The 18460-nt window shown below is 41.3% G+C and overlaps 2 protein-coding genes across 2 annotated transcripts; both read left to right on the forward strand.

Annotated features, from left to right (window-relative positions):
* Positions 1-74: 74 nt before the first annotated feature.
* On the forward strand, positions 75-1964 carry LOC120564072 (P2Y purinoceptor 3-like). Its single transcript, XM_039808750.1, has 2 exons — positions 75-546; positions 805-1964. Exons 1-2 carry the CDS (start codon positions 481-483, stop codon positions 1864-1866), a joined length of 1128 nt encoding a protein of 375 aa, XP_039664684.1. The 5' UTR covers positions 75-480; the 3' UTR covers positions 1867-1964.
* Positions 1965-2403: 439 nt separating this feature from the next.
* On the forward strand, positions 2404-12821 carry LOC120564062 (vesicular glutamate transporter 2.1-like). Its single transcript, XM_039808724.1, has 12 exons — positions 2404-3035; positions 4481-4736; positions 5183-5301; positions 6233-6347; positions 7324-7411; positions 7636-7722; positions 8075-8217; positions 8301-8450; positions 9863-9995; positions 10084-10194; positions 10286-10413; positions 11028-12821. The coding sequence occupies exons 1-12, from the start codon at positions 2950-2952 to the stop codon at positions 11355-11357; spliced, it is 1746 nt and encodes a 581-aa protein (XP_039664658.1). The 5' UTR covers positions 2404-2949; the 3' UTR covers positions 11358-12821.
* The last annotated feature ends 5639 nt before the right edge of the window (positions 12822-18460 follow it).

An 18460-nucleotide genomic window follows, 5' to 3' on the forward strand; every position in this document is an offset into this window, starting at 1 on the left:
TGTATTCAACAGGAAAGGATAAAAAAAGTAACATTTAGTTACAGTTTAAAAACTGGTTTCCAGCAGGTTCCTGTTCTGCAGAGACATGGAACATAGGACATAGTTATGGCACATGAAGACAAAAACACATGAACAGGATAGTAGCATGGGCTAGACAGATACAGACAACTAAAACAACATTACAGACAGTGCTAACAAGACTTGGACAATACATGAACAATCACTGAGTACAAGTGTAACTGTTGAGAAGGTACAGTTAGTATGCCTTTTTGAAATATGTGATGGATGGTAGTGTTCTGATGTGATGGGGAATGTTATTCCAAATGGTGTATGTGTGAATAAAGGATACTGTAGCCCATCGGCTCCTCTGCTGAGGGCATGGAAGTTTCTGTTCACATAACAGATGGCCCGAGAGAACACTGATAAGTATTCAGTGTTTGTTCACACTGGTGGGTGTGTTTTACACCAAAATATGTAGGCATGGTCGTTTCACTTGGCACACCGAGAAGACACTTAAACAAAGACATGGGCAACACTCAGGTTCAGGTAGGTTGGAAAGTGTGGATAACATTTATGAAACAACTGATTTTAAACAGAGTAATGTAATTATGGCAAACGATGGTTTATAAGCTGCATATTTTTCTTTTAGGGCAAATGTTGTCCGTATTTAATGTTTTGTGTACCGATGCCCAAGTGTTGACTATTAAATTAAGCTTTAGATTAGGAAAGAGAGGATACAAACTATCTTGTAATAGATCTGCATTGTAAACTCCAAGTTGAACCTCTGTGCCCATTAACATCCAGCCTTCTGAGGAAGCCTTCTGCGACCTGGACACACATCGAGGTTTACCGGTGGTCCTGCTCTACGTGATGCCGTCCTTCTTCCTGACGGTGCTGATCCTCGGGCTTCCCCTCAACCTGCTCTCCCTCTGGGTTTTCCTCCACCGCCTACGGCGCTGGACCCGCAGCACGGTGTTCCTCTTCAACCTGACCCTGGCTGACACCTCGTGGCTGCTGGCCTTGCCTTACCTCATCTACTACCACCTGGACCAGCTGTACTGGAAGCTGGGGCTGCCACTCTGCATGGGTGTGAGGATGTTCTACCACAACTACTTCTACCTCAGCATCTTCTTCGTCACCTGCATCAGTGTGGACCGATACCTGGCCATTGTGCACCCGCTGCGCTCACTGGTGCTGCTGGGCCGGAGGCAGACCTGCCTGCTGTGTGTGGCGGTATGGGTGGCCACTCTGATGCTCAGCATACCTGTTGCCAATATGACTCTGATCCAGACTTGCCCTGGGAGCAACCGCACCGTCTGTACCCTGTACATACTGCTGAGTGAGACCGGGGAGAGCCTCCCCTTTTCCATGTGTTGTTCCATCATCGGATTCCTTTTCCCGCTGCTCTGCGTCTGCTACTGTGGCCTGCGCAGTGTCAGAGAGCTGCGCCACCGGCCCTGCCGCCCCGACCCGCACAACAAGCAACGGCGGCTCCGGCGGGCGCTGAGCGCAGCACTGGTTTTCTTTGCTTTGTTCTACCTGCCCTACCACCTGAGCCGCAACGCGGCCATCGTGGTGCGGGCAGTCTACCCTGACAGCCCCGCCTCCTGGCAGCATGCAGACCTGGCCTTCGCCTTGGAGATGTGCTTCTGTAGCCTCTTCACCTGCGTGAACCCTCTGTTCAGCTGCTTCATGGGCCGCCAGTTCAGAAAGGAGTTTTACGGCATTTTTACTGTCATGTTTTCCCAGTGTCCAGGCATCCAGGTGGCGTCAATGATATCTAAGCGGACCAGGATGACGGTGAGGAAAAGACAGGGGATGTCTACTGTCACACCTGTGTGCGCACTGCCTGCACCTGGATCTTAATGAGCTGAATAAATTTAGGCTAAATCAACAATGTTCTTTGTGCACAATTAAACTGTATATAAAACTGTTTGTATGCCCTTTGTTTTCTTTGATTACTGGAATACGATAAATACACTGTATAACAATGGTTTCCACTTCTCAGTCTCCTTTATCTCAAATCAGAGATTTGGTCTCCTTAGCTTCCTTACACAACACTGCCTCTGCGTGGTTGACTGCATACTGTACTTTACGGTCTCGTTCCACATGTGTGAATGGCATGTTTTTCTTTTATTCAGTAAACAACATTAAAATGCTCAGTTTATACATTTTAGTGAAAACAAATCTTTCTGCCTAAACGTGTCCCTGAAGTTTTACACTGTGCGTAAACGCCGCAGGTCAAACTAAAACCGAGAAATAACCGGATGTTGGGGGGTCATTGCTTTGTGCCTGCAGCAGCAAGGTATTTATAAGTGGTCGGAGCTAGTCCTGAAATCCTTTTTTATTCAGTTATATATAGTCTACCTAAGTTAAGGAGAGCGGTTATGCAATTGGCAATTGTCACCGTTAACAGTAGTAGTAATTGAATTAGAGGAGGGAGCGGAGGGAGGAGGGGCGCTGCACGGAGCTGCTGACAGGTAGATGAGCTGTGCGCTGTCCGCGGTGCTGAAACCTCCTCCGGCTGCTGCCTCACCGGAGATCCTCACCTCAGATTAGACCGGAGCTCCGCTGAACTGCACCGGCTGAAGATTTTCACTTTTTCCACCTCGATTTCTCAAAGAAAAAAACAACAAAAAAAACTCTATTTTCTGTGTTGCTGTTTTCGAATTGCTGCTTGGATCTTAAGATGGCACTGCATGGATTAACATTGCGCAAGGCAAAAGCGGACTTATTTGACTGCTGTTTTGTGACTGTGAAACCAGCCCTTTCAGACTGAACGTGTTCCCCCTCTTTCTCCATTTTCTGGCTCATCTTTTTATGACATCGAGACGTTTTCTGCTTAAAAAACAGAAGCGCGTTATTTGGATTAATATCTTAACAATATGCTCATTAATGCAGCACTGCCATTTGTTATAGTACTATAAAAAAAATTAAGATAATTTGAATATGGAGCCAGGCACCGAGAAAGCTGCCCCTACCACTAAGGAGGGAATAAAACAGATCGCAGGAAAGGCCCTCGGGAAAATTTACAGGTAAGGCGAAAGAAATTCCCATTTCTGCATGTCTTTTTATGACAGTATGAATCTGTTGTCAGAAATTAAAAATTGAAAAATGTCCAGATGTTAAGATCACAGATAAAACATGCACTGGCTTTAAATGTGCTTATGACTGAATTACAATGAAATCATGAGGGAAATCTCTTCTTTATGAGATGAATCACGGACAGGATGCTGAAAGCAGAGTCGTGTGACCCGAATATTTAAGGATCAGATATTTCCCTGGAGGATGATCCCCTCCACCAGCTGCTGTGGGTGTTTTTTAATAATTAATGAAACAGAACGAGTCGTGACACAAGGTCGGAGGATATCTATTACCTTATGTATCTAACTGTATTAATCCAAGATCGATGGACTTCATATCAATTGACTTCCTTTATTCTTTATACTGTCAGAAGGACCTAAATGAAATGTAGTCCAAAAGAAAACTGATAACTGACTGGAAAGCAAACAGATCTATTCAATTTGAAATCAGAGAAAGGGAGAAGGATGTAGAGGAGCAGTTTTCACATTTATAACATTTTATTATTTATTAATTCTGATTGGAAAGGCGAATAAAAATGGCCTTTGTTTGAATATTAAGCCGAAAAACCAAACCTTTTTTACACAAATCATCTGGAAACACGAGCTTTAAAACAAATACAGATACTTTAAATGACCATTTTGTGCAAGCATGCAACATTCCTTTATTTTTTTTACTCCTTAAATGGCTTTCAGATGTTGAACTTGATTTCATGCTGCAACATTGAAACGTTCAAAGCTATGCAAGAAAAAAAATCTGTTGGTTTCATTTAAGCTGTGGCAGGCCTCGTATTTTACTGGATGAGGCCTTCACGTTTCAATGCTTAGTTTTTTAAATAAACTTAAATTTCTTTGTACAAATTTGAAGTGAAAGGCAAAGCAAAATACCAAGGCCACATGTATGAGACCTAATATAAAAAAGGGGCAAAATTTACTCTAAACAACGAGGATGTTGATATTGCTGCAATGCGGTATGAAGGTAATTTTTTCCTCGTTTGCCAACGAGTCTTTCTTTTACAGAAACATGAAGAATTTCAGCAGGGAACGAATAAAAAACATTTTGACTTTAACTAAAAGGGAGCAGGCTTCCAAACGGGCCTGAGGCAAATTAAAAGAAAAAAATAAAGAAGGCCTCTCGTTGAAAGAGCACGAAGTAAAGACGCAAGCATAATTTCCTCTGTAGCATAGGCTGCAAACAGCCTGTAAGAGGCATATGAATAAATGCACGAGTTTTTTTGTTGAAGAAAATCAACGAAATCACATATTTTCCACTGATAGTTCTCGCTCCTTTAAATGCAGCTAAATCTGCCTGCATGTTTGATTCCACATATCCGACATGTCGACATTGGATAACCTAAAAAAGAAAAAAAGAGCATATATAATCAGCTCGTGTCGTGCAGGAGGTTGGAAAAGCGGCAGCAGACAGGTGATGCGATCGAGCTGACGGAGGATGGGAGACCCAGGGCGGACCAGGAGCGGAAGAAGCCCCTGTGTGACTGCACATGCTTCGGGCTTCCGCGCAGATACATCATCGCTATGCTCAGTGGGCTCGGCTTCTGCATCTCCTTCGGTATCCGGTGTAACTTGGGTGTGGCCATCGTCAGCATGGTCAATAACAGCACGATCCATGAAAACGGCAAGATCATCATCACAGAGGTGCCTGTAAACTCCCCCCCGCCCCATGCACGAGCCCCACATGCTTAATAAGTGATGAGGGCCAGAGCCTAGAGTATCAATAGGTTTTTAAGCACACCTGGAGAACCTTAATTGAGTTTATATTGCATTTCTTGTACTGAGCATGTATGTTACAGTAGCAAAGTACAAGCAAATACGTGTAGGTTGCTTTATTTTTATTCTTAATTTTCCTAAAAATCTGCTTATTATGTGCTTTAATTATGTGATCGATCACGTTATTTACCACTGGTGTCGCTGCAAAGGTAATAAAGCATCACATAACATAGATCCAGATATCTTTCTACTATTACACTATTTTCCACTGACAGTATTTCACATTTAGATAAGAAGCATTTTAACGAGTTCACCATGTTACATTGGTTTCCTTTTTTTTATGATTAAAATGTGTCTTTATTTTTCTCTGAAAGAAAGCGAAATTCAACTGGGGCCCAGAGACCGTGGGGATGATTCATGGCTCCTTCTTCTGGGGCTACATAGTTACTCAGATTCCAGGAGGATACATCTCCTCAAGACTGGCTGCAAACAGGTAACTGCACGCGACCATTTTTGGAAATAAACTACGAATAAATAGTGCGGGTGGGGGTATGAGGAAATGTGTAGATATGTTCCTATTTTTTAATTTCTAATGGAAATGTAGGTGTACTATTTGGATGTTGGTCTCATGGTTTGAATAAAGGAGCCTGACCTTACAGCAGATAAACTGGGGATTTAGCTGATGCCCACCAGGCGTGCCTCCTCATGTTAATGAGCTCCCATGGGACCACCATGTCTAATCCTTTATGTTCAGAGGCATGGCAACCACACCAGCCAAAGCCGTGTGTGAAATGCAGTTCTAAGTAATGCTTGTTGTATGATTTTAATGGCCATACTGCCTCTTTATCACATTATTTTACTAACAACTGATTAGTCAGCTACAATTAGACAATGGGAACAGAACAAATGTGCAATGTGCTATTTGAAAATTCTGTAAATACAAGAGTGATGCTATAAAAAGAAACTAAAGTAGGATAAGGCCTTGTACATCCACATTATAAGATTGCTAAGTTTCTCATGAGGGAAATTGAGCCTAAAGAAGATGCACATCTTTGATGAGCTTCATCATGCCAAGTCAGCTGAGCCCCCCTTCTGCTGCAAACACCTCCTGTGCTCACTGGAAACTCAATAACTGTGTGTGTGTGTGTGTGTGTGTGTGTGTGTGTGTGTGTGTGTGTGTGTGTGTGTGTGTGTGTGACATCAATTAGGATTGATGTATCTTCCTTATCAGTGTTTATTGTTCCAGTATGTGAAGTATCATACAGTTAACTTGAACATTGTATGGATATCTTATTGCGTATCTAATGTTTTAATGTCTTTAAAGCGCTTGAATCAATATTGCTGCCATGCTGTATCATGCTTGAATAAGATTATCTTGTTTTGATGATATTCTGGCAAATAATTCCAACACACTGTTTATCCAGAGTTTTCGGTGCTGCCATCGTGCTGACATCCATCCTGAACATGTTCATTCCCTCTGCCGCCCGGACTCACTATGGATGTGTCATCTTTGTGAGGATATTACAAGGGTTGGTGGAGGTACGTATCCACAGTTTGTACATCAGATCCTGACCTTTAAAAGAGTCAACAAATGATGCCTCATTATCAAGCTGAGAGCTAAACTAAACCCCTAATGAAATTGTCCTGACATTCTGTATTTGACCACGTTTTACAGTTTGACCATCCTCCTTTTCATACTGAACTCCTTGGCTTTCTATTTGAATTTGCTCTAGAACACGAAACCCATTATGGAGAGCTTCCATTCAATATACTGTATACAATTGTCAGATCAGTACAGCAAACAGCATAAACCTCTGAATAGCAGGGCTTATTTATGTTGGTTTCCCTGGCCAAAACAGCTCCATGTTCACATAGAAACATCTAGAACAAAAGAGATAAAAACCACTTGATGTGGGCGGCTCCCACAGCTCAACAGAAATGAAAAGATTTCAGCGAGAGATGCTATTATCAGACTGAAGGTCATCCTCCTTTGTGATTTTGTTTTTTGCTGCACGCTGTCGTTTCAATAGCAGCTCATGACTGTTAAGAGAGCGAGCCGCCTGTGTTCAGCACCCATCGACTTATTACTGCAAATTAAACATTAGCATTTCAGGGTGTCTCCCACTGCAAGCCCCAGCAATTTGTGTCTATCAATGGTTGATTGTATGCCACTTAGTGTGTAATGAAGATTTAATGGGAGCAAATTCAGTTTGTTTTTTTCATGAAGTGGGCAGCCTGAATCTGCACTGACTCACACCTAACCCATTAGTCTCTATTAGAAAGGTTAGGTACAATGCACGTCCGCTTGTTTGTTATTAACTGCAATTTGTCTTGCATGTCTTTGGCAAAAGAGAACAGACAGCATTATTGAGTTACATTGCATAAATTCTATTGACTGAAAGTGGAAAAATAGATGTAAAATAATGAAGAAGATTAAGAAAAACACAATAAAGTTAAAGAAAAATGATCCTTGTGTGTTCAGACTGTGACTGTAATGTCATTTGTCTCCGTGCAGGGAGTGACTTATCCAGCCTGCCACGGGATCTGGAGTAAATGGGCTCCACCACTGGAAAGAAGTCGTCTGGCAACCATCTCCTTCTGTGGTACAAAATCTACACACATACTCATGTTTCTGTGATTGGCTCATTAGTGTCATAGAGACTTATCATCATATTACTTCATACACTGCAATGCAGGTTTAGAATAACAAAATACTGCTACTCAAATGTGTGTGTAAATGTGTACTGAACACACTGGGACGATACTGCTCTCTGAATAAGCAGCATGGATCAAATTCTGCCCGGTCATAATATTTTGTCTTGTTCAGGATCATATGCTGGTGCAGTGATAGCCATGCCTCTGGCTGGGATCCTGGTCCAGTACACTGGATGGCCCTCTGTCTTCTATTTGTATGGTGAGTTTCACTGTATTAACACCTTGAAGTGAGGCTATGCAACTTTTCAAAGAACAACAGAAGCTCTTTCTTACAAATGAAAAGTTCAATTCATAAGCTCTAACTCGCACCCTTGCTCAATTTGATACACTCAGAAATTTTACTGCTACAGCCGTTGTTATGGCTACACCATTCTATCAATTCTACATATTTTGTGCATCATTTTATACAGTCTGACATATTTTATATATTTAACAAACATTGGGATCTCCACTAGAATTTAAAATACTGTTCTGTGGGTCTGAGCAACGGTTGGCACCACAGCATGAGTTTGCAATGACTGGCATGTTCATCTCTCTCATGATCTGTTCAGGATGCTTTGGGATATTTTGGTACATGTTCTGGGTCTTGGTGTCCTATGAGAGCCCAGCGGAGCACCCAACCATCACAGACGAGGAGCGGCGTTACATCGAGGAGAGCATCGGTGAAAGTGCTCAGCTGATGGGTGCAATGGAAGTGAGTTCTCAGTCTGTATCCATTGATCTGTAACACCACGCCAAGTGCTGTACGTCCAGCTGATTCTCTGTTTGTTTTAACAGAAATACAAGACCCCCTGGAGGAAATTCTTCACCTCCATGCCCGTCTATGCAATCATTGTGGCCAACTTCTGCAGGAGCTGGACTTTTTATCTGCTTCTCATTAGCCAGCCTGCATACTTTGAAGAGGTGTTTGGCTTTGAAATCAGCAAGGTAAATAAACCCAATTATGCCTAGTGTCAGCCAACAAATATCTTTCAATGTCATGTAATCTAATGTTCAAGATTACAAAATAAGATTTCTCAGATATGAATTGAAAATTAAGAACCTTCTTGATATCACTGCTTTGATCTATCCTATTAGGCGCTGAAATGTATAACAATGCTGTTGTTCATTCATTTTGTAATTTGAAATGTATTCTTGATTTTAAAATTTAATGAAAGTGTGATTCTCAATATTAAAGCAGCTATAATCAATAGTTTTTATAATAACAATGTATGGAATGACAATGTGAAAACATGACAATGTGAAAGGGATCGCTCGTAGTGACGGACCTACAGTACAAAGAATTATCTCTGGAATCTGCAGCTCCTCGGCTTTACGGAGCTTCATAGTGAGTGTTAGCTCATTGTTTAGCTGCCCGACCCGCAACTACTGTTTTGGTTCACTCTCACAGCTCTCATGGCATTGTTTTGTTTTTACAGTGTGGTATTAGTACTTTTACTTAAGTAAAGGATCTGAATACTTCTTCCACCACTGGTTGGTAGAGACCAAAAACAGAGCTAAAAGAGAGTGACTTATATTGAGTGCATGTAGTAAAGTGCTTGAGCTTTTACAGTTTAAATGGTTTACCTTGACTTATTACTGAATACATTTATGTTGATTTAATCTGAAAATGGAATGTGGGAATCATTACCTCATTTTTTAAGTTGAGTCACAGTTAAAATTCTTTTAGTGAGCCCTTTCACAAAACATTAAGTGGCATAATCTTACTCTTTTGGGAATCTTTCACTTAGGTTAAGAAAACAGATTTGACCGTTTATCAGTGTTTTTTGCCCCCAACGGTGCCTTCCAGGCAGCGCTGCCTGATAGGCACCGTTGGGAGGCACTGGTTATGTTTATGGTTAAGTTTAAGTTTAAGGTTAAGGTTAAGGTTAGGGTTAGGTGCCTTGAAGTCAGCGGTCGCAGCGCTGCCTGGCAGGAGCAGTTGGGGGCAAAAAACACCATCGAGCGATTTGAACACTGATTTTGAAGCAAATTGTGTTATTTGTCGGGGCAATTTTACAATAATTGCTTCTGAAAGTGCTGTGGTTTGGTACTTTTCTGATCCTGCTGTCCATGAATGTAGGTGTCAGACAAAGCTTCTAGTTAATCTTAAAATTTCATAATCTTTACCCTCGCTGGAGAGTGTGAAGCATGAATCAAGCTGGTTTGGCAGGTGTAATTCGGCTTCAGGATGTGCTGCTATGATTAATGCAGGTGAATTATTGCTCGGATGTGATGCTGCAGTCAGAGGTTGAAACAGACACAACGATTGGGTCTGAGAATAGAGAATCACTTTTGCTTTGACAGTTTCTTTGTGGCTGTCACTTTTGATTTAGACAAGTGTTTTGATGGTTTCTCAGGTTGGTGTAGTGTCAGCGCTCCCTCACTTGGTCATGACCATCGTTGTACCATTAGGAGGCCAGTTAGCGGACTATCTGCGGACCCACAACATCATGTCCACCACTATGGTCCGGAAAATCATGAACTGCGGAGGTGAGACTTTGATAATCCACTCTCTGTCTGTTACCATATTATTATAGAAGTATTCCTCACCAGTTGACTCTCTTCTGGTTGTTTTTAGGGTTTGGTATGGAAGCCACTCTCTTGTTGGTAGTTGGTTTTTCTCACAGTAAGGGGGTGGCCATCTCTTTTTTAGTTCTGGCGGTGGGTTTTAGTGGATTTGCAATATCAGGTGAGTCTCAGAACAATGGATTCTAGTTCAAATTATTTTGTGTTATTCAAAAGAGCACAAAACTCTGAATTTTCACTCTTTGTTGCTGTAGGTTTCAATGTCAACCATCTAGACATCGCTCCTCGCTATGCCAGCATCCTCATGGGTATATCCAACGGGGTGGGTACCCTGTCAGGGATGGTCTGCCCTTTAATAGTGGGAGCCATGACAAAAAACAAGGTGAGCCATTTCTATTCATACTGTGATGTGAATGTTAATGCAGATTGGAACTGTTTATGATGAACACTTTATATGATGGCCGGGGTTAGCTAGTTGATCCAAATCACATGTGACTGGATACATGTACAATATTTAACCGCCCCAAAGTTTTAAACGAAGAGAAAAGAGAGGCATTTTGATATAAAATACACATATTTGGCAAGTAACAAGAGATAAATGAACAATAAACACAGGGACACAGGATTAGAATTAGCACTTAACACTCAAACTGCTTCATCAGGACTGAGTGTAGTTTGATCATATTTGACACATGACCTTTGATATTGACAGTGGCCTGGCAACCCCACAACTGTCATCAGACTTTGGTTCTAAATCCTGATTGGTACACAGATAGCATGACATCATCTTTCTCCAACTACTGAACCCACTTCAAATCAGTGGGAAGAGCACAGAGATAAACACAGAAACAGGAATCTTTCATGGGAAACCAAAGCTTTGCGAACTTTAGCAGAACCTTTAGGAGCCCACTGCTCATGGTAAGAAGTCAGTTGAGAGAACACATTATCAGGGCCTTAAATAATTGACTCAGCCAGACTGCTGTTTTCTGTCTCTAGACCCGGGAGGAGTGGCAGTATGTCTTCCTCATTGCTGCCCTGGTGCATTATGGGGGAGTGGTGTTTTATGGGATCTTTGCATCTGGGGAGAAACAGCCATGGGCTGACCCTGAAGAAACCAGCGACGAGAAGTGTGGTTTCATTGATGAGGATGAGCTTGCCGAAGAGACGGGGGACATTACGCAGAGTTACGGCGCGATGGGCGGTCCGGCTAAAAGCTACGGGGCCACTGCACAGCTCAACGGAGGCTGGGTGCAGGACTGGGATAAGACGGAGGAGTATGTACAGGAACCGGCCGGAAAGATGTATGCTGAGCGCGGCTACTCTTAAACCAGACAGTTGTGGAAAGTCTGCTTACAGAAAACAGACTCTCCATCACGTATTGCACAACATTATCTTAGATATTTAAATCCATTCTGTGTATTCAAGTAAAACGGTTACTAGATTCAAAAAGCCAATGTAAAGAAATAGTTAATTGCAATGCAAAACAATCCTCATTAGATTCTCATGTCTCTCATCACATCTACCTACTGTAGGGCTTCACTATACAGAGAGCAAAGAAAACTGCAGGCCTATGTTGTACTTCTTAGGCACCCAAACCTCATCAACCTACTTGAACAACATGAGCCAGATGACACTGCAGTTGACCATCATATAGGGTCTTTCTCTGAAATACCACTCTAATTGCACTGAAACTATAAGTATTCTAAAAACAAGATTCTATTCTGTTTCTCAAATGTGTTTTATGTACTGTATATATATGTATACTGTTTCTGTGAGACTATTGTGGATTTTGGGTCGTTGATCTGTGTTAACATTAATATAAAAGGCCATATTTTTCATGGACAGTACCGTTTCAGGGAGATGTCTGCTTGCAAAAAAAGGTCTCCTTCTCCTGGAGCGAGGCCTATAATACACTACTGTATAAGACAAAAACAGCGTGAGTGAAGTTGAACCGTAGAGTTTTAGTGTGTGTTTGTTTGCATGAATTTGCTCAGCTCAATGTTTCAGATGCAGCCGCCTCACAGTCATTGATAGTCTTCATTCGGCTCACTGCTTTGTTCTTAGATAAGCGTCTTCTGCCATTTTAAATAATAAAATGAACTTTCATAATCAGGTGCCAGTCGTGATGTGAGACAATTCAAAAAAGGGTTGAAGGCGATTGCTCAGAAGACATTGTTTATTGATGTTTGGTGTGCACTGCAATAAATTCTGTGTACCAGCCGCCACCCATCACATTCTGTTTTGTAATGTAACACTGGCTTGCTGTATCTAACTGTAATTGTTTTGGAGTTATGTGATGCTCAACATTAAGGTGTGTGTTTTAACAAATTACTAGGGTCTGGAGAATCCAGCTTTAGTCCTCATGATGCAGGACATGTTTTTGCATTTTGTGAGCGAGGAATGCTGTAATGTATGTGAACAACCAGGTCGTTGTGATCTCTTGGTGTTTCTTGGTTGTTCTCATAGTCACCAACAATACTTTGTTGACACTTTGATATTGTCACGTTTGAGTGGACCACATGAGATAATAGATGGCTCTTTCACCACTTTATTTGCCATTTGAACACTTTCTTCATTTGCTGTATGAAATTTGCAAGGATGTTTAAAAATATATGAATATTTAAGAATGTTTAAGATGACCAAAAGATGCTATTACGGCTTTGTGCCTGAAGTTTATGTAAACAGATAGATGTGATTTTATGGCTTCTAATATTGTGTTTAATGAAGAGATATGTTGATGTCAAAAAGTGTTATACTCATATCATTTTATAAAAAAACAACCAAAAGTCACGTTTTTGTCATTCTACGTCATCTTTTCATCTTGTGTGTTGATGTGATGTTCTGTAGTGCATTCAGCTGTTTATTTGAAGGTTAGTGGTACTCAGAGCCTGGGACCAGACTACCTAACCAGTTAACCACCTTCTCCAATCAGCGTTGTGCATCTCCAATTCTCTCCATGTTTCTCATTAGTAAATCAATGACCGAGGTCTCTGGAGTCCAAGAAGAGAGTATTGGACCCTGTAGCTTGGTAATTGGTAAGGGGAAAACAGCAATGTTAACGCTATTACTGTAGTTTACATTCCTACAATTCAGGATCATTGTCTGTCTTCCCAAAGAGTCCTGACTTTAATATGCAGTGTAGATGAAGAGGTGTCATGTAGGTGCACAAAAGTTTGATGAACCTATTAAACTAATCTCACACTTCTCTGAATTGCACAGGAAAAGAAATATCAGAGGCATAACTGAAAAAGAAAACGCATTGTGAGAATGTAATGCGGAATATTACCCTGTCTCCTGTCCTCTACACAACTGACATCAACTGTGTTACATGCAACATCTTTTATAGTGTGGTCTAGACCTACTCTATCTGTAAAGTATCTTGAGATAACGCTTGTTATGATTTGATACTATAAACACAATTGAATTACTTCAACTATTGACCCAGCTTCTGCATTAAATCGTGACAAATCAATACTGTTTAACTCTAGACCATATGGACTTTTAAAACAAAAAATGATTCTAATGAATCAGAATAGATGTTGGTGAGAAGGGTGTGCTACCTTTGTAGAGTAGTTGTCATTGTATTTTCTAGTTATTTGTGTTTGATGTTTGCTAGACAAACACTGAACAAACACACTGAATTAAAACACATAAAAGACATCAATGCTCATTATAGTGCAAAGACAGTCAATTTATATTTGAGTCAAATACTTGATGTAACTTACAATGAGTGCAGCTGCAGAATGAGGTTTGATTCCTACATTATCAGTGGTAGAAGCAACCATTAGTCATAAATGCAAAGGGTAAATGCAGATGAAATACTGACTTTACAAGGTGAAACCTGAATGCAACATTAGTTCAATGCAACGTTGTTCTGGGATGACGCCATCCACTGAAAATCAGTAACAGCATTTACTGGTTTGTTTAGGTTATAATGGTTGCATGACAGTCAGGACAAGGAAAATATTCATTTGACCAAAGAAATTATTATGAAAAGAAATAATTAAGAAAATAGAGGCAGATGTACAATTCAATTCAATTCAATTTTATTTATAGTATCAAATCATAACAAGAGTTATCTCGAGACACTTTACAGATAGAGTAGGTCTAGACCACACTCTATAATTTACAAAGCCCCAACAATTCCAGTAATTCCCCCAAGAGCAAGCATTAGCAGTGGCTACTGCGACAGTGGCGAGGAGAAACTCCCTTTTAGGAAGAAACCTCGGACAGACCCAGACTCTTGGTAGGCAGTGTCTGATGGTGTCTGATGTACATTTCTACCTGTTAATTTTACCTTAAAAAAGTCAATAAAATAAGAGATAATCTTAGGGCAAAAACAAAGCAAGAATCTGTGGCAAAATAGTATAACATAGAAAATGCAATATGAAATTTGTAGTGCATGATAAAAAATATCAGTGTATATGTTTTATAGTGGCATATTGATATCTAGATCACAAATGTACATAGGATACTGTATGTTGGTTTGCACACATGCATAGTGTGTGAAGAACTTTCTAAATTGTATAGGCTATACAGCAAACGCCACACACAGAGAGTCGTGAGAGAACTGATGGAGGTATTATGACTCACAGTTAAATCTGAAGTCAGAGGTGTACAGAGCGAACAGGCAAGGTGATATTACCTTATGGTGGCGCCTCTGTGCTGCTCTGCAGTGTGTCAAATACACTGCTCTGGAGGCCTACAAACTGCAGCCTACCACTGAGGTGTTAAATAATTCAGGAAGATATGGCGTCCATCAATCCATATGCATCACTCAGAGCTCCTACATACAGCAGGAATGGGGAGTCTGGATGAATCAAAGACAGTGATTCTAACTGGGCCTTTCAGCCTCTGCAGGTGGGAATGAGTCAATTGGAGCAGATACAGAATATAAGAGCAGTCCATCATTAGAGGTCTGAGCAGCTTCTTTAAGGTATTCATTACACATGATATCACATTGCAATGTGACCAACTGGAAGCCGTTAAATGTGGTAGGTTATCCAACCTTCTCAGTAGGTCAGAGTGAATATATGCAGGGAAAGTCTCTGCAGCCTCTTACAAATAAACGTTTGCAGCTCCCCTCTCTCCTAAGAAGAAATGATAGACAGGCACAAAGTTTGTGGGGGTGGGGGTTAAGGTGTTGACCATCGGTTTTATGCACATGATGGACAGTCTGAATCAATTTAATGTGCAGTCTACAGTAGCCCTGCTCTGCTTCGATCACAGGAAGCAGCTCCATGTCTGAAACACCTCCAGTAGCAGCAGTGGCAGCAATTACAATAAATCTCAAGTTTCTCCTCCGATTATCTGCTCGCCTGAGGAGGGAAACCATTAACGCTCACCACCGCCTGCTTCTCGGTGCACATGTTAATTTGACAGAAAACACAATTGTGTCACCGGCCACGTGGAACATGTTTTCTCATGCTTAACCAGCCGGAGTGGTCATGGCTGTTGCACCGGTGACGTGCCTGTTGGTGCGCGCGGTAATTGGACAAAATCTGTGTGTCGACATTTCATTCATAGGGGGAATTCTCTCAGCATTCACCTGCCTCCAACCTCCACCCTCTGTTGTCTTTGCAGAATCTCAGACTTAGTTGTTGTGATGTTGTTGGTGCAGTTTTTGTAATAGCGAGGGCAAGTGAAGGGGGATTGAGTAGTTGTCAGTCTGTGGGGCAGGTGCAGTTTGGCTCCTGGGGGACTGTAATAGGATGAGGCCCAGCCAGAATGAGTGTTTGATGACGGGGTTGCACTCCTCCCCTGGGACTCTGCCTGCATGCAATTATCCTCCTGATCCCTTCTCGAGTCTACAGTCCAAATTGTACACAGCGATCTCTCCTCACTGCTGCCTGAATATCCTTTAACTTACAATTTAAAATACAACTCCCTCATTATGCAAAAAGATCAGGTAATTACAACCCCAAATTTCAAAGCAGTAATGGAGTAATTACTGTTTTATGGCACCCTCCAGTGTGACATTACACTATCTTGGGGCAATTGACTTCATAAACACCTTCTTCTCCTCCCTTGCTAACTGCTTTATTAATGGAGAGCTTGGCACCCCAAATCAGTCTGTCTCACTAGACATGTTATATGTCTCTATTCTCCACCCACTGCCACAAACGCAAACTAAAAATTTTTTTTCCAGAGTGCTATGTTTCCAACGATTTTTACTTAAGATGCTGTTTAGACAAAAAAACTTCCTTTTGTGACATGCAAATGGTGTCCACTGTAAAACATCTCCATCTTGTTGAGCTCCCAAAAGCAACATCAACTGTGTGCTATGATTATTTTCATCTGTGCACTGAAACATGTATCAGTACCAAACTACTAACACAGTACTGAGGCAGAGAAACAGTGATGCCTTTTAAGGGCAACATTTTCAGACCCGCCATATGTGGAGGGAGAATTGCATCTTCCATAATCAGAGGAAGAGGAGGGAGATTGCTACATCCAATTGTTTTATCCTCCACAAAACTGGTTTCCTACAGTTGCATGTGAGGTAATCTATCACAGGTCCTTCCAGTCCCCCTCCCCCATTTCACATTACGTTGACAGCTTCATACCCTCCTCTCTACAACATGCTCCAATCAGGCTTGTATCACACACACAGACAAAGGATGAGAGGCTGATAAGATTTTACACGATATTCTCATTGCTTGTAGTGCTTTGCTTTGGAATCTGGATAAAATGCCAGAATTTGCAGATAAGGGAACATTTATTGCGTTTTAATCTTCTATATCACAATGAAAAAAGGCATTCGTTAACCATAAAATAGCTGCAACTTACAGAACCTCTCTTTTAGGGCAGCATCTAACAATTATTTTCATAATCAATTAATCGTTGCAGCTCTACTTTCTTTTGTTCTTTTTCGTTGTACAGTAATCACTGGCTTTACTACAACGCAACCCCCTCCCTCTGTGCCACAATACAATTGTGTTTCTGCAACCACAGCACCTCACTGGAGCATCTGACAGTGCAGTTTTTATGTGTTGTCCTGAAAAGGACGATGTAAACTTCTTTCATCCTGTTCTTCAGACTCAGTAGAAACATTACACTTCCATCCATCTTTTTTTTTACAGCTTCACTGCGAAAAACCCAAATGAAAATATCAATCCCTCTTGGTTGGTGCATGCCTGATGATGGTGGACACTGATCGTCAGCGTCCTGTGAGTGGGACACAGGTGTGCGGAGGGGCCCTCCTGCCGCTGTGATCCGTCACCGAGGCCAGACAAGGGCCAGGCTGGAGCGGCTTAGGCACGTGCCAAGGGAGGGCTCTACACCCCTCCACCCGCTCCTCCACCCCGCCCCTCAGAGGCCTCCCTATTCACACTACCAGATGGGGGCTGGATCTGAGTTTTAATGAACGCTATCCTTCAAGAGCCTTTAGAAGCAGCAGAACAACAGTCGCCCGGAGCACGTCTCCCTGCAGTTTGTTGCTCCACGCTGACACAGAACAATATTACACTGGATAGAATCATGATAATATACAGTCTATGGATAGAATGAAAAACAAGTCAAAGATAAGATGTGAGAGCAGGAAATACTGTGCGTTTCATTTCTAATTTTACATCCTCACTGTTCCAAGAGATTAGCTGCTACTTGAGACATCTCCAAGCTAACATTTAAAGTGGGCTGGTGGTAGATATTATGGAGCTGTGTCGACCTCCTGCAGTTTGAAGTGATACAATAAGACAACCCTGTACTTTCACCTTGCAGGTTAAGAGCAGTTGGCAATTTGTTCACATTTTTGACCAAAAAAAAAAAAAGAAGCTAAATAGCTGTTTTATATTAAAAGCGTGGTCTTAATACTTAACAAGTGGGACCCTTTGCAAAAGTGAATTTTTTTTTATATTCAAATAAGGCAGCTCCTTGTCAAAAAAACTAATGATTTTTTTGGCATAAAAAGACCGACAATAATGGGCTTTCCTCTTTATTATTATCACTTGTCAGACATGTATCCTATATAAATAAAAGAATTTGGTATAGGTAGATAAAGGGAGAGGACTAAATTGTAGGCTTCTCATATGGAGTCAGACTCACACATATGAATCACCAACACGGCTGCTTACCCACTCTGCCAGTTATGTGTAAGGCTGTGAAGAAAAGTGAGAAACGTCTAAAAATGAAAAAAAATGAATAAAAAATAAAAAATAAATGTGTCAGTGTTCAGTCCCAAAGCCTAAATGTGCTGCTTGGTAACATGATGCAAATTATTCGCTGAATAAACTCCAGAAATGTGTCCCTAAATTATTTAATTTATTTTCTCACATTCTGACCTAACATGATGGAAATTTTAATTAAATGAATTTGCATATATATTTATAACCTAGGACCAATCATTGTTGGTTTACATCCAGCCAGATGCATATGTTCTTCATTGGATGGAAATAAATTGGTTGTGTACATGCAGCCCCTTACTCAGTGAC

Source organism: Perca fluviatilis, chromosome 8 (assembly GCF_010015445.1).
Source record: "Perca fluviatilis chromosome 8, GENO_Pfluv_1.0, whole genome shotgun sequence".
Taxonomy (NCBI): Eukaryota; Metazoa; Chordata; class Actinopteri; order Perciformes; family Percidae; genus Perca; species Perca fluviatilis.

Bases quoted from the DNA above. Each gene is read 5' to 3' on its own strand.
- LOC120564072 (XM_039808750.1), top strand. From the start codon at position 481: ATGGTCGTTTCACTTGGCACACCGAGAAGACACTTAAACAAAGACATG. The intron at 547-804 runs GTAGGTTGGAAA...ATTAACATCCAG, and splicing joins TGGGCAACACTCAGGTTCAG to CCTTCTGAGGAAGCCTTCTG.
- LOC120564062 (XM_039808724.1), top strand. From the start codon at position 2,950: ATGGAGCCAGGCACCGAGAAAGCTGCCCCTACCACTAAGGAGGGAATA. The intron at 3,036-4,480 runs GTAAGGCGAAAG...CGTGTCGTGCAG, and splicing joins GCCCTCGGGAAAATTTACAG to GAGGTTGGAAAAGCGGCAGC. The intron at 10,195-10,285 runs GTGAGTCTCAGA...TTGTTGCTGTAG, and splicing joins TAGTGGATTTGCAATATCAG to GTTTCAATGTCAACCATCTA.